Consider the following 25,533-nt stretch of genomic DNA (forward strand, 5'->3'; position numbering starts at 1 on the left):
CAACCTGAAACTCTTACAGCCTTCCTTTCATATGCCAGGCATGGGGGAATAGAATAGAAATGAACACAAGGAAGATTATTTTATTGATGGAATGAAAACTATTAATTTTCTGATTACCTTGCTTTAAAAGTAATCACACAAGATTTAAGTGTTCTGAAATAGTATGTTTTTGGACAGCAACTATCTTCAACCAAGCAAAAGAAAAAAAAAGTTAGAACATTGTATTTATCTAAAGCCCTTCCTGAAAGGGCAGCAGGGATAAGAAGTGGAAGCCTAAGTATTTGCCTAACATACCAGGTAGGACAAGTACAAACCTAAAAATCTGCTTCCCTTTGGCCCCCAAGAAAGAACATAAAGATATTTGAGCTTCCTTCTATTGCAGGGTTCCTCAACCTTGGCAACTCTAAGCTGTGCGGACTTCAGCTTTGCTGGCTGGGGAATTCTGGGAGTTGAAGTCCGCACAGCTTAGAGTTGCCAAGGTTGAGGAACCCTGTTCTATTGCACTGCTGCTCCTTGGAAACAGATGCATATATGCTAGTGCTTGTCAAAGCAATAAAAAGGGTGAAGCTAGAGCTTTTATCAGCTCATCATCACTTTCTGTTCTCCAAGAGGTTAATGCAGATGTCATTCATTACAACTCCCCTTCTTCCTAGCCAACCTCATGGTGACTGAATCTCCAACTGGGAGGTGCCAGGTTGAGGGAAGGAGGGAGGAGGTTTTTCATCATCAGAACTGCCTTGATTCTCTCTATGAACAACATTATTCATAGGCTTAACTATATTTAATGCTTTACACTTTGTACCGGAGGAGCTGTTCTCATTTATATTTTAGCCGAGATACCGTTATTTATTGTTATTCATTGTTATTTATGCAGCACATGAAGGGTAACTGCTCGTTTGCAGTCTTCCTCCAGGTGTTATAGGATGAGCTGCCTTGAATGCTACACAAAACTGGGTAGAAAGGCTGAATATAAATATAATTTTTAAAAAAATCTTACAGAATACCCAGCCAGCAGAGTCACTGGGAATTCTGTAGTTGTTATTCCAACTGAAGCTACATGGATGAAGATGGTGGACATTAAGGATAACTGTCATCATGTATATTATTAGACTAATATTGTTAAATAGTTATGGAGGTGATCTCAGTATCTTCAGAATCTGGGTAAATCCCCCTTTCCATTCATCTACCCATATAGGATTTTATCAGTCACTTGCACAGCCGTGGGTTACAGTCAACTGTGCTTATATGTAGTAATTACAGTAACTGTTACTTCCATTTCAATGAACAGAGCCAATCTGCAAGATCTGAAGGCTTCTTGATTCTATATTGTTTTTGTTTTCCCATAGATACAAAATTGGCTTCAACCTCTTACGTCAATACAACGCAGAGTTTTCTCAATCTTTTCGTTATCACCAATTTTTTTTTTTTAAAAAGATACTATTCACATCTGAGGAGTCAAGAGGGATTTTAAAACATTGTTTTTGGTCAACTTGCTAAAATACCTGCCATATCTTTCAACTGTATATTAAAAAAAAGTATACTATGAAGCCCTTTCCCAATGCATGTTATAAATAACAAATCTAAATATATCCGAGAACGCATGTATATTTGGAGAAAAAATGTATGCCCTAGAAGGCAGTGGAGTTAATATACATGCAACAGCCACCCATTTTTTACCCCATCTTCCCTTTGCAAAACAAATATCAACAACAAACGCGCCAGTCCTAGTACAGCAGTCCATTTTTAAAGCTGCTGCTTTAATTGCACAATGCAGAGTGGTTGCATTCTCTCTAACAGAAGAAGCTGCAAGTGTTGATATTTAGTTTAAGTGATGGATGGAAGTATGTTCAGAAAAGTTCAAGGTCTCCATTCATTTAAGCCAAGCAGGCATTGGGATCCAGTCAAAGTTGTTCATAAGCAACTTTGCTTGGTTAAAACGTTGTGGGAGTGACAAAACATAGTTGGTCATCCAGTTTATATAATCATCAAAGCTGGAACGTCTACTTCTTTAGTCTTGCTCTCAGTTATGTTTGCTTCAGCCTCTGTTCTAGTTCATGTTGCTGCTTAATTAACCGTTCTATTTCAGTTCCCAGAGTTTGCAGGTTTTCCTTTGAAGAAAAAAGACACAAATTACTAGCAGAACTTCCAGTATTTAAATTCAAGCAGAGCTACCTACACATTCAGAATGAATTCATTCAAATATATTATCTGAACTAGCACAGCAAGATGCATTCACTCAGTCATGTATGCTTTGTTTTCATCTATGCAGAACTGCCTTATTCTGGAAATTGTAACTTCACCAGAGTACACTTAAAAATATTTATTTCTAGAATGAATTACAGCTATATTTCAGCATTACAAAGAAATCTTTGTGGGAATAATCTGAAATGTTCCATTCCATCATCTTCATAGCAAGATTAAAGTCTTCAAACAAGTTTGTTTAACATATAAAACTGAGTCACAATAGCACACTTCTATTGCTTTTTAAACAAAGCCTGTAAATATTCCAGACTTTAAAGAAACCCAAATTCAACACCCAGTTAATGTACATTTCAAGGATATTTGGATTCTGGAACAAGCTGATCAGGAAAACAGTGGTAGAAGTGTTAAAAGATGGATGGGAAACTCTAACCATAATTTGTTTTCCATTTCTGATTCTAAGATTTCAATCCCTATTATTTTAAAACATTCCTTTAAAAAAAAGAGGCATTGCCTTGTTTAAATATTTTTTTCATCACCACCAACAAAATAGAAAATAAAATAGTTCAGACTCCTTAACGGTACTATAAAATATACTCTAAAGAATAAATTTAAAATGGTAATACCAAGGAAGTCTAAAACTGCATAAATATGACTTAACTGATTTGGGTGGTCAGATAGTTTCTAAATCAAATCAAAATTCTTACTTATTGCATATAAAGACTTATATGGAAAAGGTCTAGCATCTGTCAGACAACTCCTTTGCATATCATTTTTCTTTGGAATTAATGAGTGGGATTCTGGTTCATATTATAACTAGTTAGAAAGTAAGAAATGTAATAGTTGGAGCCATAACCTTCTCAGTCAAAACTCTCATCTCTTCAGTACTGACATGCTCTGAAAACTGTAAAAACGAACTGAGAAACTTTTCCAGCCGGGCTTTGAAATAGACACTTTGGCTTTAAATCTAGTCAGCCATGACTAGATTCATTGCGCTCAGTGGGATTTAAGTACAGAGTTGTCCTAATAGGGATAGACGTGATGAATCCTGAAACCCTCCCAGTTTGCTTTATGCTGGCCAGGACTAAGGAATTAGCCTATTTTTGTTACTGCTCTTTTTATCCTTTTTAATTTTATTCCTTTTAGTTCTAACAGGAGTAAAATTGTCCATGCTTACTGACATTGCCATGGGCTTGTTCCAAGGGCCTCACATATGAATGGAGAAGTCTTTGACCAATGGATCAAAGGAATCCTGTACCTTGGAATACCTGTTACCAGCAGGAACAATGGGTGAATTGCAAACACAGAGCTTTCCACATGTGCACTTTTAGCCTCCACAGCAGAAATTCTCTTTCCCTGATAGAGTTCTTCTGTGCTTCTGAAAGAGAATCCCCATCTTATCTACTCCCACCTAGAATGACACATCTGAGGAGCTTCAGTTTTGGAATTAAGAATGACCATTTCTTTTATTAAACATCTCACACAATAATTTAACTATATTTATTTCATTTTGCTTAAAACAAGATTATACCCAAATCTAAAATATTTAGAAGTAAGTTCCTCTAGCTGTTCTGGAAATTACTTCCCAGTGTGTTTAGAATAGCAGCCCTAATTCTAATTAGGCTTCCTTTAGTGTAGCTTAGTCTTTTTTCTTAATGGAAATTGCTATTCAAATACACAGTTTATTCTGCTGCACAGTCCCAGTAGTATTCTTCACTATTCTGTAATTTTTAAAGCTACTGTGAAATTGAGAACAATATTTCTCTATTTTATAAAATTTATTTTGGGGTATTATCCCAATACTCACTTTTAGGGTAATATTTTTCAATAAAGTATCCTCCAGGACTGCCTGAAGTTTCCTGTTTATCTCCAGAGAGAGTTCTAATGTGAGTCCGCTGTCTGCCGGGTGTGATGTGTAGAGAGAAGCCATGATCCCACCACGCCGACTTAAATGTACTTTATTGAAATCTGATGCTTCAGATGAAAGTGTGCCAGCTTCTTCCCGCAAAATGTAACTCTGGATTATTCTGCAAAAAATAGCATAAGATAATGTCACAGAAAAGCTTGGTCTGAGTGGATCTAGTGGGAACTTTCTGATCCATTTGTATCACTCTTGCACCTTACTAAAGAATCCACCTTCTTTTGCTTTTCCCAGAATATGAGTCTTGAAAATGTCAGGAATGAGAAGTCCTGCATAGTAATTTGGAAGAGGACCAGGATCCTACTTATCTCTGTGTGTCCTCTACTGATCAGAGACAAAGGAGCCACTCCTATGGAACTCCAGATACGTGTCTATGAGAATTCCAACTCCCTACCCCAATCAAGAAACAAGGATATGTTTAACATAAGCCACAGTGGCATACTTCATAGATAACACTAAGCTATAAACAGTACCTTACAACTCACACAGAATGGCTTCAGAAATAGTGCTAAGCCAAACCAAAGCAAACTACATGCTAAGGTGGCTCAGTGCAATGTACTAACTAATCACTGAGTCTTACAGTCAAGTTCTGTACCAAATGGAGATAGCTTATGGGCAGGCTGCACAGTCTAATAAGCCAAGGGATTAACAGAAAGCATTCTATAAGGTGTATGTCAAAATATAATGTGTGAACTGCCCATTCATTTCCTTTTCTACTGGACAGCATCTTTGCTTATTCAAATTACTCTCACTCAACTTTCTTGGTCTTCATTTCCTCTCTAACCTGCAACAGACCATCCTCATGCAGTTTAATCCCCCCAGATCTTCACACTTGATATAGTGGGGGTGAAGTGTAGCAGCTTGATGGACCAAATTCCGATAACTAAAAATGTTTTTATGTATATCATAGCTAGTCAATGGCAAGTGAAAGAGAATTACTCCTTTTATGTGAAAATCAGTGAACAAATGCATCTTTCCAGTCAACTCTGTATAAAGCTAAGGAGTACGTTCATGCCGAAGTTTCACACTCCCAGAGTTACCATTAATACACAAAACTGATATATAAAAATGTCTCATAAGGAAATCATTTAGTTGCCTCCAGATGGCAAGAGCTAGTTAATTTGTTCTGTTTGCAAAACACAATACATAGCCAGGAAACTAACTGGAAAATTCTTAGAAACTTCACCACACCGGATATTGCTTTAAGAACCAAGTCTCTATAGCACATGGATTTCAATTAGCAGTTATATAGGTGGAGGTCTGTAATGATATATTCTGCCAGGGTATACATTAAATACTTCACTGCAATTATGTGCAGCCACACAATTACTTCGGAGTATTGAGTGACAGCAGTTAACCCAGCAGTTTATATGAGACTGAAGAGTTTTATCTCTATAATAAGGCAGTGAAAGAACAGTGCAGGAATAAATTTAAGCTTAATAACTTTCTAGCAAGTAATTACTTTTGATTCAGTTTATTGTGAATAATTTTCAGAATTCAACTTTAAACCAGGATATAGAAATAAACACCTTTTTTAATAGCACAGACTAATTTATATACTGTAAATCAAAACATAGACATTACATTTCTACAGTTTAGTCAACATTGCTATCTTTCATTTAATTCCAGAGCAAGTTCTGTTTATTACTAAGAGTCTTTTTGCAGAATTCATGTGTAAGGTTGAGAAATTGAGATTTTCCCTTTCCATAATATATGTGCCTTCTTCCTTACTCTATTGAACAGTGAAATACCTGGGGTTATTTGGAAAAGGTAACCACCATTTGAACTTTTACTTTACAAATGTGCTGTGTTCACTGCAGCACAGAGCAAGACGGTGGTACTATATGAGGGTGACACTGTGCCTTTTTCTTCTTTTTCCAGCTAATGAGAACATGGATCAATATGGTACATACTTGGTTTTTTTCCTGATTTCTTCCACCAGTTGTTTGATGTGATCCTCCATGAACTCCATCTTTTCATTTTTTCGAGCATGTGCTTTCTGCAGTCTCACTATCCGCTCAATCAAGATAGTTTTGTCCACTTCAGGAAAATGATCAACTACTACCGAAGAGCCAGTGTTTTCTGGTGAACGATCTTCATTGCTGCTTCGAGCGTTAAGAGACCCTGCCAAACCAACTGCATCTTAATTGGATTGTCTAGTTCTAAGGCAAATCTCTCCCCCCATCCCTTTGTTCTTTTCCTTTTCCACAACTGTGGATCAATATCTTCAGAATTAGGTCAACACTTGTCCAGGTAAATTTTTGTCTCTATTTAGCAACTAGTAACATTCAGGAAAATCACATTTCTTTAAATGGAATTAGTTTGGGCAGAGGAAAAAAAGGCCAGAAAAAAGCATACAAAAACACTTTGAACCTCAAGGTGAATATGAACTTCGACATCATTTACAGATCACACAGATTATTAGCAGGTTCTACACCAAACAAGAGCTAATAATTTCTCTTCAGATTGGAAGTACATAGAAAGAATGAATTTTAAAGCAGCAGGCTCATCATTTGCAATGTGCAAATTGAGTCTTTCACTTGTGAGGTAATAATTTTAAATCATCAAAATCTTATTTGCCACCAGAGACATCTCTGAAGATAAAAAATCAACAAATTATAAATGGTAGGTTAAAATCTCCAAGCATTACTTAGGCATTCCACTACAGCCTCATAGAACTGCCACTGCATTCAGCACAGAATTCTCAGACCAAGTTACTCTTGCAAAGACCTGCCTGACTCCATTTCTTGTGTTTGTGTGTGTTCATTCTGTAATAAAGAACATATGGCTCTCTGAATTCACTTTTTATGGGACTCTTGGCTCTCTGAATTCATTTTTTATGGGACTCTTGGGCAGAATGATTCAGAAACTAGACTCACAAGAGAAACAGAAGAATGTTAAATGTCAGCAAAAGAAGAAAAGAATCCCATGAGATCCAGAAATTGCTATGGGTCTGGAACTACCTCAAGATAAATGAAGATGGCATCCTTAAAGGAGTGAAAATACAGCAGAGGCAGCTTGTGCTACCCTTAAAATACAAACAATGGCATTATCAGCAATTGCATGAAGCAACAGGTAATCTGAGGAATGAAAAACTAGGGAAGCTGGCACAGGACTGCTTCTGTTGGCTGAAAATTAGCTAGACATGGAAAATTAATCACAACAGCATGTAGGTCAGTCAAGCACAGAAAATTGAAGTGTACTATTTGTGTATGAGAATAACACATTATATCCATGCCCCATTTTGAAATTATTTGCATTTACTACCTTGACCTTGAAAAATGTATTTGCATCTGTGAATACATCCTTATACACAATTTTCAAAGTCTGCCTAAGTTTATCCCATGAGATGTTAGTGTGAAATTGCTCTGGATGTGGAAGCCATAGAAGCATTATGCCTTCAGGGAAAATCAAGACAGGTACTATACATCTTGGCTAACTGGGATTGGGTTTCATAAGAAAATTCAATATGCACAGGTTCAAGTATGACATAATCAATAGGAAATTTGTAACAATTGCCAAGGAAACAATATATTTGCACAGCAGATTTAACAGCTGTCACATATTTTATTAGCATGGCTTTGTTTCTTCACAATTCAAAAATCAGCAAAAGAACTCACCTGATGAGCTGGAACGACTCCCCATGCTGCTGACTTCTTTATCACAACTGCCATTTTCAAGGTTATCCAATTTTCTTCGTGCTAATGAAACAAAACACAAGATCTTTGACGCAAAGCTGATGTTTTAATTCCTAGGTCAAACACACACCACAGATGCCAATGATTGAGAAATGTTAACCTTGCTGAAGTTGCTTGGTGAGGTCTTTAAGATTTGCAGCATGCTTTCGCTTCTGCGTAACGAGTTCATCCTTTAATTCATCTGCCTTGGTGTTCAAGTCTGCAAATGCTTTCTGTTGAGATGCCAGTTCCCTCTCTAGCATCTGGACATTGTTTCTGTGGAGCTCTTCTTCCCTCTTCAATTTACTTGCCTGAAAAATGACATATAATCAGCATCCGCTTTCCACAGTAGTACATATAAATTAAAATATCGGTATTTTAAAAATAAGAGAGACTCAAGAACGATTTGTAAAGCCTGGCCAGCTGAATAATTGTCTGGTTCATCTGACTCAATTTGTTCCAGGCCAATAGATTGCTTGTTGGGGGTTTGCAGCAACATGGATTTACCATGGAAAGTAGAAAATAAGCACAATTGTTATGTGAAAACTTATTTTTTATTAGCAGCGTTTCTCAACCAGGGTTCCATGAGAGGTCACTGGGGTTCCCTGGGAGATCACGATTTATTTAAAAAATTATTTCAAATTTGGGCAACTTCACATTAAAGAGGTAAGTTTCATTCTTTATTTTTAGCTTAAGAACACTGTTAATGCATATATACAGGCCTACCCATGAAACAAATGTAATAATTTTGTAACTTCTGGCCTATATTTGAGCCTGAATGTGCAGCAGTTCCCTGAGGCCTGAAAAATATTGCAAGGGTTCCTCCAAGGTCAAAAGGTTGAGAAAGGCTGCTTTATAAGGTGATTCAAAAACGACTTTTTCACTGTAATGAGGGCGCCCAACATGGAACATAGGACAGAAAATATTAAAACCAAATTAAGCAATAAGCCAAAATAAAATATATTTTAAACCAAAGTTAGTCAAATCAGATGACTTTGGTAAAAGTTATATAGAATAAAAATGTATTTACTGCCTGCCAAAAGTCATTTAAAGGGACAATCTCCCTTTGGAAGAGATTCAAATCAAATGCTTCCCTGCTCTCCATATCTAAATTCTAAAAGCAAAAGTTGCATTTTGTAGGATATTCATTCTTCCTTTGGCAGTTCATACATCCTACATGCAGGAAACTAAATTTTATTGTCCATGTTATGCTTTATGTGAACAAGGAGAAATGAAATGCAACCAAGACAGGGCACCCACTGGTCAGGAGAAAACTGAATTCCAGCACTGATGTAAAAACCATTCAAAATGGATTGAATTCCCCTAGGAAGAACCAAATGCAAATTTGGGAGTGCTCTTTGACCCACATCAGGGTTTGCAGGGAGTGGCTGTGGAGTAATAGTGAAATATTTCACTAGCACTTTGATTTACCAGTTCATCTCTTGCTTGATTAAGAAGTTCCAACTGATTCTGTGACTCTCTTTCCATGAAGGTTAGCTTATCAAGCTGCATCTGTAAGGAGTTGGTTTCTGACTGGAGTTGGGCATTCTTAGTGGTTAGCTTTTCAGTGAACATCAACAGCTCAGATTCTCTTTTACGGCTACCATCTATGTCCTTCTGGAAGTCACTAAGCAGAGTGTTCAGGCTGTCCACTTCTTCCTTCAAACAGTTCATTTCTTGTTCATCTCTAAATCAAATGTATATCTTTTAAAGAGTGAAATATGGAGTATAAACCAAGCAAGTAAAGATCTGTTTCTGGTTTAGCTCTACTGGGCAAACACAAATTATACACCAACAAGCTGAAAAACAAGTCACCAATACCTGCATAGTACCTGCAGCCTGGCATTCCTTAGTACCCTCACCCCGCCCTAATTTCCTTTGGTTAAAGCATAGGAATGGAAGCAAGAAGTATATCGAACAATGGTAGAGCAGTTTCATTTGTCTGGAGCTATCTTGGTATGTGAAGGCCTGTTCCAAATACAAGGTACTTACTGGCTACTTAAACAAGTAGTTATAGAAAATTAGAACATGATCTGATTCATAGCCTTGATATAATGTAATTAAATAGTTTTAACTTCCAAAGGAAAATGCATTTAATGACAGGAGTCACCTCAATCATCAAGAGGTTACACATCAGCTTCAAATTGCAAACACTCCAACCACACATTTTGTGGAAATGGGTTTCAGAGTTAATTGGCAAGAGATGCTTATGTTGCATACTGCATATCCAAAGGGAAGTTAGTGACATTCCAGATAATTATCATTTACAAAACCTGTGAGCTCTATGGGTGGTTCTTCAGTTACATGACAGTTGCCTTTATTTATTATGCAACACAAAAAAACACCAAAGTAGTAGGGACTGCACTTTAAATCTTAGTTTGCCCAGACCATATGGAAACATGATTGTGGCCAGGTGTTTTTTGTCTAGTCCCCCATAAGTGAGATTGTTCTGTAATCTACAAATCTGTATTCTGGCTGTTTAACCTTATTGGTGTTAAACACAGAAAACCAATTATACTGTTCCATCAAATGTTTGTTTAAGAGAAAAATTATTATCAATGAGCAGTGGTAAACCACTTCCATGTTGTTGTTCAGAAAATTGCATGGATATCTCCAGGAAGTCACTAGAAGTTGAGTTTGTCGTGAAAGCATCTTCACTTTACAGGATGCTGACCACAGGATTAAAAAAAGCCCCTCTTCAAGGAAATGAAGACTTAGAATAGACATGGAATAAATACTGAAGGTAGCTAATTTCTTTTACAATATATATATTAAAACTGAGGAAATTTGAACATGCACTAATGAAGGTGAAGTGAAGGAAGAAATCAATTTAAAATGGAAAAAGAAAGAGTAGTCTTGAAAAGCTGGTGCTGAAATAATGGGTTTGAAGTTGAAAGAAGCCCTTGAGAGGTAAGAGGTAAGAGAAAATAAATTAAACACCCTTTAAAAATACCTATGTGCTATAAAATTATTAATTTTACATCTCACAATTCCCTCTAAGGAGTTTAGAGGAGCAAATTCTAGGGGCAGATTTATCATACAATCAGCATCAAAATAAATCTGGGAACATTTCCATAAAGATGTTCAGTTCATTCTAAAATATTTAAACTACTTTGATTGGCTACATTCAAACCAGCAAATGGGCTCTAGAGCAGTCAGTGTTTTTTGAATAGGTAGTAAATGATAAATCATGATGTCAGTCCAATTAAAAATAGAGTAAATCATTCTAAACTTTAAGACTAGTAAAAATTTTATCACACAAGTGTTGAAGGGAATGTACCAATATGCCCATGAATATTGGCAAAAATACCAAAGAATATTTCACATATGATTTATATTATATTAAGTTTAATTTCCCATATAAAAGAAATGAACTTTCCAATCTTGGTGAAACTACTGATAACAAATTTATTGTTGTTTTCTAAAATTGCCTGGACAAAGAATTGATAAGTGAATGGCTACTAAAATTCTTGAACATGTCGAAAATGGTACATTAAATTATGAAATTCACAGAAAGAAAAGTTTTGGTAAATTAGCAACTTTATAAAGCTAGGATAAAATTTATCTTTGCAAGTGCTACTAATAAGATCTGCTGTGATTTTAACTTTTTAAGAATGATTCATTATAAACTTATAAACACAAAAATGAAAGAATTGGAAGTGAGGCTGTCAATGTTCTTTCATGGTGCTTGGAGTCTGTGGGAGTCTGGATGGGGAACAAGAGGCTTCAGATGAACCCTGGCAAGACAGAGTGGCTGCAGGTGCAGGTCTCCTCTGTATTTGGGGATTTGCCATCTTTGGTCCTTGATGGGGTTGCACTGCCCAGACGGACCTGATGCACAATATGGGGGTCCTCCTGGATTCAAGACTCCTGTTCGAGGAGCAGGGGGCAGTCATGGCTAGGAGGGCCTTTGCTCAACTTTGTGTTGCAAGCCAGTTGCACCCTTTCCTGGATCAGGAAGCCCTTCTCTCAGTCACTCATGCCCTAGTCATCCCCCATATGGTCTACTGCAATGCGCTCTACATGGGACTATCGTTGAAAAGATAGAAGCTGCAGCTGGTGCAGAATGTGATGGTGCAAGCAGTTATAGGTGCCTCTAGCGCTGCACATGTAACACCTCTGCTGCGTGAGCTGCATTGGGTGCCAGTGTGCTTACAGGTCCAATTCAAGGTGTTGGTTATGACCTTTAAAGCCCTTCATGGCACGGGCCCAGGTTACCTGAGGAACCAATTACATCAACCCGTTCCACCCAGTCCGGCAGGAAGGGCATGTTATGGACCCAGTCAGCTAAAGAATTTCAACTGGTGGGGTCTAGGAGGAGAGCCTTTTTTGATGTTGCCCCCACCCTGTGCAACATCTTGCTCCCTGAGGTAAGGTTGGCCCCCACTCTTCTGGCCTTCAGGAAGAGTGTCAAGACCTGGCTCTGCCAACTAGCTTGGGGATCTAAAAGTGGTAGGCAGCCCTGGGGATGGTTGATGGTTTGAAGACACTCTCTCTGATTTTTAGTTTTTCTCTTTTAACTTTTTTTTTTACTTTTTATAATGGTTTTTCTGACCTTTTATTTGTAAACTGCCCAGAGTCACTTCTATAGTAAGATGGGCAGTGTATAAATTTGATAAATGAATAAATAAATAAATAAACCTCTACAAGTGGTTGCCTGTTTCAACAATTTCAAAACGCTGAGCTAGCCAGAGTCTTTAGCCATGAATAAAGGCGTCTGTGTTTATAGAAATATAGTAACAAAACCCTAAATAATTAAGATAAAGAAATATAAAAATATAAATCTTTTTTCATATTTAGTATTAAATATAACTATACTGTTAAAAATGATTTTTCCTTTTAAACTTATCTTTTCAAGAATTTAAATACAAAGCAACTTTCCATTACACCAAAATCTTAGAAATAGTAAACAGTGGCATTCTGACTTTGAAATACCTTAGTTTGAGTTCAAAACAATTTTTCATATTCAAAAGACGAATTGCTTCAACCATTTTGCAAGCATTTTGAGAATGGTTGTATCAGACCATTTTGAATATGAAACAGGGTACTTCAAATTTGAAATATCTGGAGTACCAGTATTAAACAGCAACAAAGCATTGCTTGATATTAGTAGCATTACATAATTAAGTTAACTTTATACAAAAAATACTGTTTAAATTTATGTGCAGGTTATTTTGTTGCACCAAACAGAATTTTAAAATAGAATGTTCTACATATAATTTTTTTTCCATTGTTCAAAATAAAACAAAGAATTACAAATTTAACTTTTGTACCTTTGATGTTGCTCCTGCAGCTGATCTACAGTTTTCACTTTGTCTAGCAAATTATGAATCTCAGCCTTCTGTCGATTAATAAGTTCTCTGTATTTTGATAACTCATCTTCTGTTCTCAACCGTTCATCCTCTAAACACTTGACCTAATTTTAAAAAAAATGTCAGTTTAAATAACACTTTATCTAATAGGCCGTTAAAAAATTATCTGGTTGGAAGAGACATGCTAATGTTTAGCCCACTGTCTGTTCTTAATCTTCATCTGAAGTCCTCTTCTCCTTAAATGGCCACATTTGGACATCATGCTAAATCACGCAAAGGTAAAATGACTTTCAGGATTGTTTGATACTCTCTCTTCCTCCAAGATATCCCAGAAATATTTTGGAAGTTTTCATTTCCATTTCACAAAATTAGTTAGTTTGATAAATCTTGATTGATTTGTCAAAACAAGCCAAATGCAAATTCTGGGTTATAGGGTGCTTTATTTTAATCAACTATCATTTATAGTATAGACATAATGCTAAATTACAATTAATCTAAAACTGAACCTTTGGAACTCATTTTTTTCAAAGGAAAAAAATGGGACTACACATATGTGAAACCTGGTCATTCTAATGATGAGAAACTGAATTAATTTGTTAAAGAAATGCGACCATTGTCATGACACAGGACAGAATTCCAGTTTTGGGGGAAAGTTATTATTTGTTTTTGTTTTTTGCGGTTTTAGGCTTCCAAGTGGGAGAAAAATCCATTCAAACTATTCGGTAACTAAATAGGACAGTGAACTGGGTCTCAACTCGTGATTAAGTAATCAACATTTAATTAGAGCCTTCTTTTTGAATAACACCAGTCCCATATAGTATGAAAATCTTGTGGAAACTTCTGGGAGAAACAATAGTGTATAGAAAATAGTGTTCTGGGCCTTAGCAGAAACTTAGCAGAAGACTGATTGCAAGTGCTCTGTCACACTGAAAGGTGATGTTTGGCTGAATGGGAATACGCCTTCCAGTCGTAGTTCTTTTGATCACAAATGCTCTCCCCAGTAAGGCACATGACAATAGTTTCCTGTATTTCCAGCACCAGGCAAAGATGCAACATACAGTTAATATAGCAATATGTTAATTGTAAGCTGCAATATTTTGAATTTACATCTTTACTGTATAAACTTTTACTAATTATATAGCATATTTTAATTATTATTTAACTGTGATTTTAAGCTGCTGTAAATTGCCCTGGGAATAGTTTTGAAAGGTGGGGCACACATTTTAAAAATTGGATTTCATTTCTTAAAAGTGTTATTAAGTCTTCCCACCCTTACTTCCCCAACCCTTGATTTTACAGAACCAACAAAAATCAAGCAGTGAAAGTTCAAGTAGCAACAATTATATTCAAAGTTGGTGATTCTCTCAAGCTTTTGAACACTGAAAGATTTAACAAAGCTATCCAACTGCTATTAGGATTTTGAAGACTGCTGATCAGGTAAGTCACATTTTTCAGCAGAAGAATAGGAAATGAAAGTTGTCACAATATTTTTGGACTTCAGCAGTAAATAATAATCATATGGTATGCATGAAATTAAATAGCTCATAAAATAGATAGCTTTTCAATGGCCTAGTTTGTATCCCATCTTACATTACCCCTAACTTTGCTTATAACACTGAATTTGTACTGCAGGTGCACTTTGGCTCACTTGTATAATAATCTTTGGATTTAAGTTCAAAAAGGCTAAGCACTGCCCTGAACTTATGCCTGTAGTATAATTTCAGAAATGGCTTAATTGGCATAGAAAAATTGAATCTTCCACAGCTGCAGGTCAACTCTAGATGGAGAAACATGGAGATCGAGCAAAGAAAAGTCTGCTGCTATAACTACTGTATACATTTGGCATAAAGCCTCCAAACACTCACTTCAGAATTTCTTACAGCAGAAGAGCATTTGAAAGAAAAGCTTACCTATTCATACAATAAATTAATATGATGCAGGAAATAAACATCGATATAAAGTGGTTGTACATAATTATTGCTTGTCGCAGTCTAATAATTAACACAATGTCCTTATATACACATAGTTTCATATATGCTTTCAAGTCCTAATTATGCAGAAGCAAGCACACTTGAAGGATTAACTCTTCTACAAGAACATCTGCATTAGACCCCTGCATTGTGGGGTGCCTCTGGGTTTGATTTTCTCCCAACTTCTATTCAACATCCAAATGAAGATGCTGGGTTAGGTCATTTCTTGGCACAGGGTTAAGTATCATCAGTTCACTGATGATACCGAACAGTACATCTCTGCCCTGGGTTATCCAAGTGATGCCATCAAGGTTCTTTCACAGTGGAAGCTGTGGGGGTCTGGGTGGGGAAGAACAGACTTCAGCTCCAGCCTAGCAAGACCAAGTAGCTTGGGGTTATAGGGCCTTTGGCTCTGGAGGTTTTCCATCTCTGGCTCTGGATTGCTCTCCCGCAGTTCATGTGCAATTTGGGGGACTAAAAGCCTTGGCGACATTGTACTGTTGCTTTTTATGATATCCTGTATTTTTATGTTTTTTTGGTATATTAAGCTGCCTAGAGTCACAAGGTTGAGATGGCCAGCTATATAAATTCAAGAAATAAACGAACAAACCATACATATAACCACATTTTCTAGAAAAGTTAAAGAATCCTTGAGCTCACCATCCTCCTTACAGCTAGAGGGAACTCTCTTTCCTTACCTTTGTCCTTAGGGTTCGCAACTCATCCATGCCTTCCTTAAATGTCCGCTTCACATCTTCAAGTTCTTTTATCTTGGCATGATGGACCTTGGGGAGGGGGAAAAAAACCCAAGACAGACTCTGTTCAATTTGGAGGAATGACTTTCAGTTTTCTTCCTTGTAGATGTGATTTGGATCAGATTTTTGTCTCATATTAATCTAGCAGCAATATTTAACCCTTATAAAAGAGCAATCATTGAAGCAAGTACTACATTTTACCTCTAGGTGATCAGATCTCTCCTGCAGATGTTTCTCCAGTTCTCCTTTGGTAAGTCGGAGTTTTAGGTCTAATTCGTTGGATTTAATTTCTTCAGACTCCTAATAGCATTATAGTTTAAAGGTGAAAAAACACAGAAGAGAAATGAGCATGTGAAGCAGACTTAAACACCCTTTCCAGAACCCTACACACAGATAAGCAACATTATTGCAACTATCTTGATATAATTTATACATCTAAAATATTTTTCATAAGATCTATTCATTGCACAATTTATCTTATATTTATCTCTCTTTCATTTACAGTCAACCTAAAAGTTGTTTGTTTTTAGTAAGTCAGCCCTGGGAACAAACAGCTGCTTTTCATACCAGCAAGAAATAAGCCAAGGAAGTCCCTTTGTAACTTTCTGTAGTGACACAGATCCACTCCCACACATTCTAAATATGTGGGACTCTGCAGAAAGAATAGACTCCCTTTGCACATTGTACTGGAAGTGGGACAAATAGATGCAAATTCATGACAGATACCTTGACAGATTAAATGTATAGATGCCTTGTAATAGCCTTTCCAACAATAAGTGAGCAAGTTAGAGAGAACATCAGGTGCTAAATCTAAAGAACATATATTTGCTCTCTGCATGACGGGTGACGACTGCCCTCCTGGAAATATGTTAGCGTGAGTTTCCTGCAAATTATTATCTTGCTCCTATCAAGATCAGCTTGGATAATGTTGAAATCTAAGACATTTTACAAAAAAGATAAAATGGTTTTAAAAAATTCAATGCTTTCTACAACTGAATGACTACAGAAACAGTGCTTCTGCTAGGTAGGACAAAAAACTGCTCATTTTAAGGAAATAATCTGATATTGAGAAAAGATGAACTGATGCATGACATTTTGTTATAACTATCTGGTAAGGGATCAAGTATATATTAGATTAAAATAACTTGAACTTTTGCATCATCACATATGATAAGTGATGTGCAGTGTATCATAGGTCATTACCCTCAGTTTTAGAGAGAACAATTATACTTCCAGACTGCAAGAAAAGAGTTATATGAAAGTGAAATTAGATCATACCTGATATGTTTTTATTATTTCTTGGCAATTCTTTCGTATCTGGTCAGCTTCCTCCTTTGCTTGAGTCAACTTAGTTACTGCCTCTTTAAGGCAATCTTTGGTTTCCTAGAAAATAAATGATTTAATAATTATTAACATTAATGTAAATAAGAACATTGGTAAATTAAAATCCGCACAGAAATGATAGCATTCTACTTCAATGTTCATAGTGAAGCAGAGGTGTCCAATCAGAAGCTCCAAGATATGGCTCATCCAAAGCTAAACATGTACCCCCTCAAAGCACATTCAGAAGTTTCTGTTATTTTCATTATCGTTATCTAGCTTCCTGTCCAGAATTTTTAATGTGACAGAAATAAAAAATAAAAATAAATGCATGGAAAGTAATAGGGTTAAATTGGTTAAATTATCTTATTTTCAAATATCTGTATCTTATTTTAAAAGGGCCAAGTAAAGACCAGTCTAAGCTCAATAAACTCAAAAAGACCTGATTCACATTAAATACAAATAGGACAAGATCTTAAGGGATTGAGTGCATACATGAGCTTTTCAGCTTCATTCCTCATATTCAGTTACAATTATTGTACATTATTTTTATTAAATAGGACAGGTTTATTAGTGAAACAGCCAATTATGTGTTAAGAAATATCTATTCAGTTATACAGTATGTTAAATATCTGGCAAGTGGGCCACTATTTTATGTCAACTCACATTCCTTCTGCCATTTTCCAACTTACACTAGGTAAAGCCATTTGAAATAGATGAAATAGGATCTATCAAGAATACGGTACCTGTGAATCAATCCTCTTCCCTAGGGGTGAGAGAGAGAGAGAGAGACTTGCACAAAGTCACCATGTAAGTTCCTATGGCTAAGGGAAGACTAAAACCTAGATGTCCCTGGTGTCAGTCCAACACCTCACCTATTCTACCACACAGGTCCTCTAAATTAAACATACTGACCTTGTGTAAATCCACTTCAGCCTTTAATTTGTTTTGAGCCCATTTTACTTTGATCACATAAGAGTTGACTTCTTCTTTTAATTTTTCAATTTCTCGTGACATTCTGGTGGTTTCACTTTCCTTTATAAAGGATAATTTTAGAATACTCATGTTAATTAAGCCTATATACACTAATAAAAATGTTTAAGTTACTTTTTGCAAATAATGAACATAATCACAACAGATTAACCAAAATGGAACATAAAATATTTGGATGTTCTTGACTTTGAAGAACTCCACCTGCCTGCATCTAATTAGGCTAGTGACAATGGAATATTAATTCCTGAAAGGTCCAGAATCTACAATCTGATGTGATCATTGATATTGTAATGTTAATCAAGGAATTGTAGAATTGGAAGTAGAGGTTTAAGCTACTGAATCCAACTGCCTACCCACTGAAGGAATGTAAATTAAAGCATTTCTGTAGATGGCTGTCCAGTCTCTGCTTGAACACAGCCAATAAAAGCAATTTCCCTCCTTCTGGGGGAGATGGGCAGTGATAAAAATTTAATAAATAAAATAAATAAATTTCACCACGTCTATCAATAACTGATACTAATGCCAAAGCTACATAAGTTAGCATAAAATCAAATGGTATCACATCTGAATTTATTAAAGCACCTGTAATTTTTCTCATTTTTCTCACCTTGATTCTAGCTATCTCTGGTGGGGTAAATCCTTTTTTATACTTTAAGAAAAATAAATCTTACATACAGAAAAATATGACTAAGGCAGGAGGAGGCCAGAATGCATTTATAATGCAAATGAGCCTTCTGGCGAAAATAGGTTTTCCTTTCTGTTACAAAGCACAAACACTTTTAACCTCATATATAAACACGCCTTTAAACACAATATATATTGCACATAATTCAAAAGTCATCACTGGGGGGCAGTAAAATCCTCACTACACCGAGAAATATGAATTAATTCCTTTTTCAGCCTATCACTTTCCAATACCATAGCATTCCTTGTTTTTTTGCTTCCATAATGAAATATTTCTAATTCTATAAAATATTAGTTACCCGAACTAATATTTTGTTAGAGGGCCGAAAAAACTACTTTATAATTGACACATGGCATATAAATAACAATGCAGTCTTATTATTACCAGAGGTATTTTACATGGCATAGGTAACTAGACTTTCCTCCTTTTTCCATAAATTGAGAACAATAAAACACTCCAGAAGGTGACACAGGTCAAAATACAAAGATTTGAGATTATTTGCACAAATCAGGATAAGCAATATAGTGTCATGAATATCAATATGCCTGGAGATTGTGGATATCTCTTTTTATACCTGGCTGACAACTTGCTCTAATAGACTTTCTCCTCCCCACGCCCACAATTCTTTTAATGATAAATAGGTAGGTAGGAAGGTAGGTAGGAAAGTAGGTAGGTAGGAAGGTAAGTACAGTAGGAAGGTAGGTAGGTAGGTAACAAATAGATATAAAGCTGACATCTACAAGTTTAGGAATGCCTCTAAGGCTCAAGTGGTGGGTAGCTGCAACCTATAACTTTCTTTAAGAGTATGTCCATGGTTTGAATTCTAGGAAATCAGTAGTTTTGTAGCGGACTCTGCCAATCATGGGAGCCAGTCCATGTTTAGGCAAGCTCTTCCATGGTAGTTGTTTTCTTTAAGTGCCCAAAAGATACCCAACTCACCACAGATATAGATACAATATATATATATATATATATATATATATATATATATATATATGCACATTTTCTCCTCTGCTTCATTTTACTGTGCCTCCTTCTGCACTTCATGTGCAAGACCCTCCAAGTGATATCATCATTTCTGCCTACTTTTGGTATTGAAGATGACTACCAAAAGAAAGTCAATACAAATAGTATACCTTGCTTTCAAAGAGTTGGTGCAATCTTGCTTTTTCCTGGGAAAGCTGCCTGATTTTGTTAGTATGCTTTTCAATATCTTTATTTGCATCTCTCAGTTTTCTTTCAAGTATCTCCTTTTCCTTTCTGAGGTCTAAGGACTCCTTTTCTCCTCTAACATACTTCATGACCATAGCTTCCTTTTCTTGACGGGCTTCTTCACATTTCTTGTTTGCCTTAGAATACCAAATGTTACAAGTTAACTTTTAGCCATGAGAGCAAATATATTTTTTCATCTCCAAGGAAAATAAAAATAGATTGAAATGAAGGACTACAAAATACATAGTTTCCTACAGAGAATTGAGAGAAGCCTATTTCTAGTAACTTGGCTCTCAGCAAAGTTAGAATAGGTAACATAAACACGTGATGGGCCAGAACAGCTTACATTCTAACCTAGGAAAGTATCACTATGCCTCTTAATCACCTGATCTGTACGAAGGGCCATCTCTTTGTGCAGCTGCTGTATAGCATTTTTTGCAGCAGCATCCTGGGATATAAGTTTATCTTTAACTGATTTAGCTTCTTTTTGGAGGTCTTCTATTCTGACTTCCAGCTGTAAAGTGAAAGCAAAGTATGTAATAATAAGTCAAGTATAACATAATATGTAACTTGAGGAAAGGTCTTAAATAACTGGCACATTAGAAGTCACAGTTTCTACATTTATAAACCTTAGAAAAAAGTTAAACATAAGAGTTTGAAAACTGGAGCCCAATACCTCACCCATATGTATCTATCAAAGAAATATGTGATTGTGCTTGTGCTGCAGAGATAGCCAAAATAATTATTTAAAATAAAAACTTGGTTTTATGATAGACTGAATATCCATATAGGATGTAGCTGGAGTGGGTTCAGAAATTTTACAGAAGAACCAATGGGAAAGCAAAGAAAAATTAGCATGCAACATGGGAAGAGAAAGGATTAAAGCATATACACATCATTTTTAATATGGTCCAGCAAAGCTTGAACGTGGTGGATTCTCACTTTCTTTCCTTTCGATAAAACCTGCTCTGCAGTTGAAAAAAAAATTATCACTGCAATTTAGTCCATCAGAAAAAAAAATTGGTTTTAGACTGTGGCAAGAATAATCTGAAATACAATTTACTAAAGATCAATTTAGGAATATAAACAGAATACCCAGTGTTTCCTGAGGGACACAAAGCTTGTGTCAGCATAAAACTCTTACCTGTCTAATTATATTGAGATGTTGCTTTTCAGTTTCTGTTCTCTTTTTCAGTTCATCCTTTAAGTTGTCCTTTTCTGAACAAATGTCCAAAATTAGTTCCTGATGCTTTTTGTTTTCTTTAATCAATCTGTCCATTAAAATAATTAAAATAATTGATGAGGCAATGTAAACAGTTGTAAAGACAACTCCATTTTCCTACATGGAACTGCCACAGGGACCAAGAGATTTATTTAAGATCTGTGGTGCACTTCCCCAAAAGCAATAAATACAATTAAAATCACTATAAACTACCTCAAATTGTAAAGGCCTGATAAAATGCCTGGTAAAGAAGATCTGGCCTGTCTAAAAACAGAAACCACAGGAGCCAAGGAAGGGCATTCAGGTTGGCTGCATGAATAGACACTTTTTAATGAAATTGCATGGATATCCACTGCATTGAAACATGTTGTATAGGTAATCTATTTCTCCTCTGTGGAGTTCTGGTATCATTTTTGGTAATATGAAGAGGGTTGTTACACAACTTCTTTTGTGTGCTGTACGTAGTTGAGTACTTGGTTAAGATGGGTTGCTTTATGATGCACTTGGCCTTACAGTTGGCATTGTTTTCTCTGCTGATGAGTACATCCAGGAAGGGTAGTCTGTTACTGTTCCCTTCCTCTCTTGTGAATTTGATTCCATGCAAGAGAATTCCTAGAAGCTTGGCACTCTGACAAATTCACAATTACCAGGCATATAGAAATAAACCCCATTTATGAACTTTCAAAAGCAACAATGAAAAGTCAAAGGAAGGGCAAGACAGCCCATCTTCCCTTATTAACCAACTCCCAGGTAAGTAAGAACCAGCATCTAATCACCACAACAAGGACCAGACAATAGCATGCCAATCAAAGAAGAAACAATACCATAATCAATATATCTTGCCCAAACCCACACAAGGCTGGTAGAACACCCTGCAATATCTCAACAGCCAAGAAACCTCACTTCCCCATGTCAGAGGGCTGATGATACTACCTAGTCTGGTAACAAAACATCTGTAAGAAGAAAGCCACTTTCAGAGAACAACAAGAACCCAACTGCTCTATTTTAACTGTCATCTCCACACCAAAGTTGCCTTTTAGGCTCAACCACTTTTAAGAGAACCCAAAAAATCACTTAGCACAAAACCCGCTATTGTGGATGAACGAGTATATGTAGAGCTCTCTGATAAGAAAATACAATTTTGCACAATGTGCCATTGCAGCTACAAATACGTTTTATCATTGCATTATAAACATTTAAATTATGAATAGTAAGTTATACAGATGAAGCTAGCCAAAGATTTAAAACATGCACAAATTACTTCCTCTTGAGGAATCTGTATAACGACCAAGTAGCAATGGTAAGAACAGACCACGAAACAACGGACCAGTTTAAGATTGGGAAAGGAGTACGGCAAGGCTGTATACTCTCACCAGACCTATTCAACTTGTACGCAGAACACATCATGCAACGTGCTGGGCTTGAGGAATCCAAGGCTGGAGTTAAAATCACTGGAAGAAACATTAACAATCTCAGATATGCAGATGATACCACTTTGATGGCTGAAAGCGAAGAGGAACTGAGGAGCCTTATGATGGTGAAAGAAGAAAGTGCAAAAGCTGGCTTGCAGCTAAACCTGAAAAAACCAAGATTATGGCAACCAGCTTGATTGAGAACTAGCAAACAGAGGGAGAAAATGTAGAAGCAGTGAAAGACTTTGTATGTCTAGGTGCAAAGATTACTGCAGATGCTAACTACAGTCAGGAAATCAGAAGATGTTTAATTCTTGGGAGAAGAGCAATGACAAATCTCAATAAAATAGTTAAGAGCAGAGACATCACACTTACAACAAAGGTCCACATAGTTAAAGCAATGGTATTCCCCATAGTAACATATGGCTGCGAGAGCTGGACCATAAGGAAGGCTGAGAGAAGGAAAATAGATGCTTTGGAGCTGTGGTGTTGGAGAAAAGTTCTGAGAGTGCCTTGGACTGCCAGAAGATCAAACCAGTCCATCCTCCAGGAAATAAAGCCAGACTGCTCACTTGAGGGAATGATATTAAAGGCAGAACTGAAGTACTCTGGCCACATAATGAGAAGACAGGACACCCTGGAGAAGATGATGATGCTAGGGAAAGTGGAAGGCAAAAGGAAGAGGGGCCGACCAAGGGCAAGATAGATGACATTCTAGAGGTGACGGACCCGTCCCTGGGGGAGCTGGGGGTGTTGACAACCGACAGGAAGCTCTGGCGTGGGCTGGTCCATGAAGTCACGAAGAGTTGGAAGTGACTGAATGAATAAACAACAACACAAATTTCTTCCACTGCTACCTCATCCCACTGCTAGATCCATCCCAACTAGTCCTGGCACTGCATTTCTCACTAAAAATCCCACTTTAGTTGTACTGATGCCCCTTCCAAGATCAACATGTAAAACCAAACGCAACAGCACTGTCAATAGTGCCAATACACTGTACCAGAAGTCACACCCCTCAACTTTACTAGAATTCTGCATCTTTGAACATCTGGAAAATGAAATAAATTGAGGTAAAATCTGATGCAAACTGAAGAGGGGAGCAATTGGAGATAAGAAGCCAAATGATGGAAAGAAAGTCTCACTATAATGCTCTACTTTTTTTTCAAATTGACTTGTTTGGGATTAAATGCTGGAGTAGAGGCAAATAATTATTTGGCTTTTAGTTACACTCTGATCTTGATTGCTAGTTTCAGTGCTTAGAAGCTCCCTCAGTATCTTCTCTTAAGTCAAGAGGCTTAAGCCTAAACCCATCTTCAATAGACTCATATTTTCTATTCCATGCCTTTAATATTAAACTTTCACTTTTCTTCTCCTACCTTCTTAGAACCTTTAGGATCTAAGGTCCTCCATGTGGGGAAGATGGGCAGTGATAAAAATATGATAAATAAAAATAAATCTATTTGCCCAATAAAGCCGCCATTGAAATGAAGTGGCCATGATGTGGCTCATCTTCTGGGGTCATCTATCACAGAAGATCATCAACAGGAATGTCCACAGGGGATGCTGCATTTCTCCGCATACCTTCATTTATATAACAAACTGTTTTTAGAATTACAGGCTCTTCTTGAAACAGCTGATATTAAAAGGTTCAGGTTTTAAACAGCTTCTATGCCTACATAAACAAGCAAAAATCTGGCCAAGTGGGCAATGAACAGCAATCTGCCCCCTCCAAGCCCAGCATTTATAAAGAATGTCATTTGAGTCTGGTCCTACAGCAGGAACACTGAGGAAAAGATACCTGTAAGCCCTGAGGTGGTAAACATACATAAAATCATTAGGAGAAAGAAGGAAAGGCAGTAAAAGAAAGAACAAAGTAAAAGAAGAGATGAAAAGCTCAGATCTGTCTCCTCAAGGAGACCAAAAGAAAAACATTTCTCATGTTACAGCACAGAATTCAGTGCAGAATTAGGCAGGCAAGGCAGGGCCATGCCCTGGAGCAGGAGCAGTGAGGATGAGGGCAGGCTACTCCTAAATGTAAACTTTGCTTAATTTTAAAACATTCTGAAAGAGCTTCACACTCTGAATGTACTATGTAATGACTAGAGGCAGTGGGATATGTTGAATTCCAAAATTTATCTCTTGTTAATATCCAGAGATGGAACTGTCCTTCACAAATCTGTATTGAGCTTTTAAAAGACATCGAAGTACTACATCCTGTGTGCTGCTGCTCATTCACTGGCAGAGCTGGGAGTCCATAACTGGACACATCCACACGCTGTTAGCTAGAGACTAGTGGTTAAGGTGGTGGGCTAGAAACCAGGAGGCTGTGAGTTCTAGTCCCTCTTAAGCATGAAAGCTGGCTGGGTGACCTTGGGCAAGTCACTCTCTCCCAGCCCAACTCACCTCACAGGGTTACTGTTGTGGAGAAAATAGGAGGAAGGAGGAGTATTAGGTATGTTCCCTGCCTTATTTATAAAAATAATAAAGGTGGGATAATTAAAAAAAAACACCATAAAATTACATTCAGTTAACAAACAAATCACCATAACTACTATGGTATCCAAAATTTCCATACAGGAAGTTGTACATTTGTAAATAAGGATAAATATGACATCATCACTACATTTTTATTTTTCAAACATGATCAAGATAGGAGTACCAGTCCTATAGCTACGGGTTAGGGATGGGAACAGGATAAAGATGCTGGTACAGCAGTTTTTACATTCCTTAATGCACAGATCCTCCAACTATTAACCTTCTGCTGAGGGTCAGAAACATGAATCAGAATGCCAAATGAAATGAAACAGAACAGTAAGAATTGGTTGACAATAGACCACACTTTATTGGAAAGT

At 36.7% G+C, this 25,533-nt stretch overlaps 1 protein-coding gene across 2 annotated transcripts in view; it reads right to left on the reverse strand.

Moving 5' to 3' along the window:
* Positions 1-1,305: 1,305 nt before the first annotated feature.
* Positions 1,306-25,533, reverse strand: part of CCDC186 (coiled-coil domain containing 186) — a 36,570-nt gene continuing 12,342 nt past the window's right edge. For both annotated transcript variants that reach the window (XM_063307202.1, XM_063307203.1), the window contains exons 3-16: positions 21,189-21,315; positions 20,430-20,558; positions 19,969-20,181; positions 18,070-18,189; positions 17,113-17,217; positions 16,036-16,134; positions 15,778-15,864; positions 13,071-13,213; positions 9,229-9,484; positions 7,919-8,108; positions 7,741-7,821; positions 6,034-6,244; positions 4,007-4,226; positions 1,306-2,108 (exon numbers count right to left, since the gene is read on the reverse strand). In XM_063307202.1, coding sequence (XP_063163272.1) covers positions 2,025-2,108; positions 4,007-4,226; positions 6,034-6,244; positions 7,741-7,821; positions 7,919-8,108; positions 9,229-9,484; positions 13,071-13,213; positions 15,778-15,864; positions 16,036-16,134; positions 17,113-17,217; positions 18,070-18,189; positions 19,969-20,181; positions 20,430-20,558; positions 21,189-21,315 — 2,065 coding nt within the window. In that variant the 3' untranslated portion in view covers positions 1,306-2,024. The remainder of the gene's footprint in view (positions 2,109-4,006; positions 4,227-6,033; positions 6,245-7,740; positions 7,822-7,918; positions 8,109-9,228; positions 9,485-13,070; positions 13,214-15,777; positions 15,865-16,035; positions 16,135-17,112; positions 17,218-18,069; positions 18,190-19,968; positions 20,182-20,429; positions 20,559-21,188; positions 21,316-25,533) is intronic.

This window comes from Candoia aspera, chromosome 6 (genome assembly GCF_035149785.1).
Source record: "Candoia aspera isolate rCanAsp1 chromosome 6, rCanAsp1.hap2, whole genome shotgun sequence".
Taxonomy (NCBI): domain Eukaryota; kingdom Metazoa; phylum Chordata; class Lepidosauria; order Squamata; family Boidae; genus Candoia; species Candoia aspera.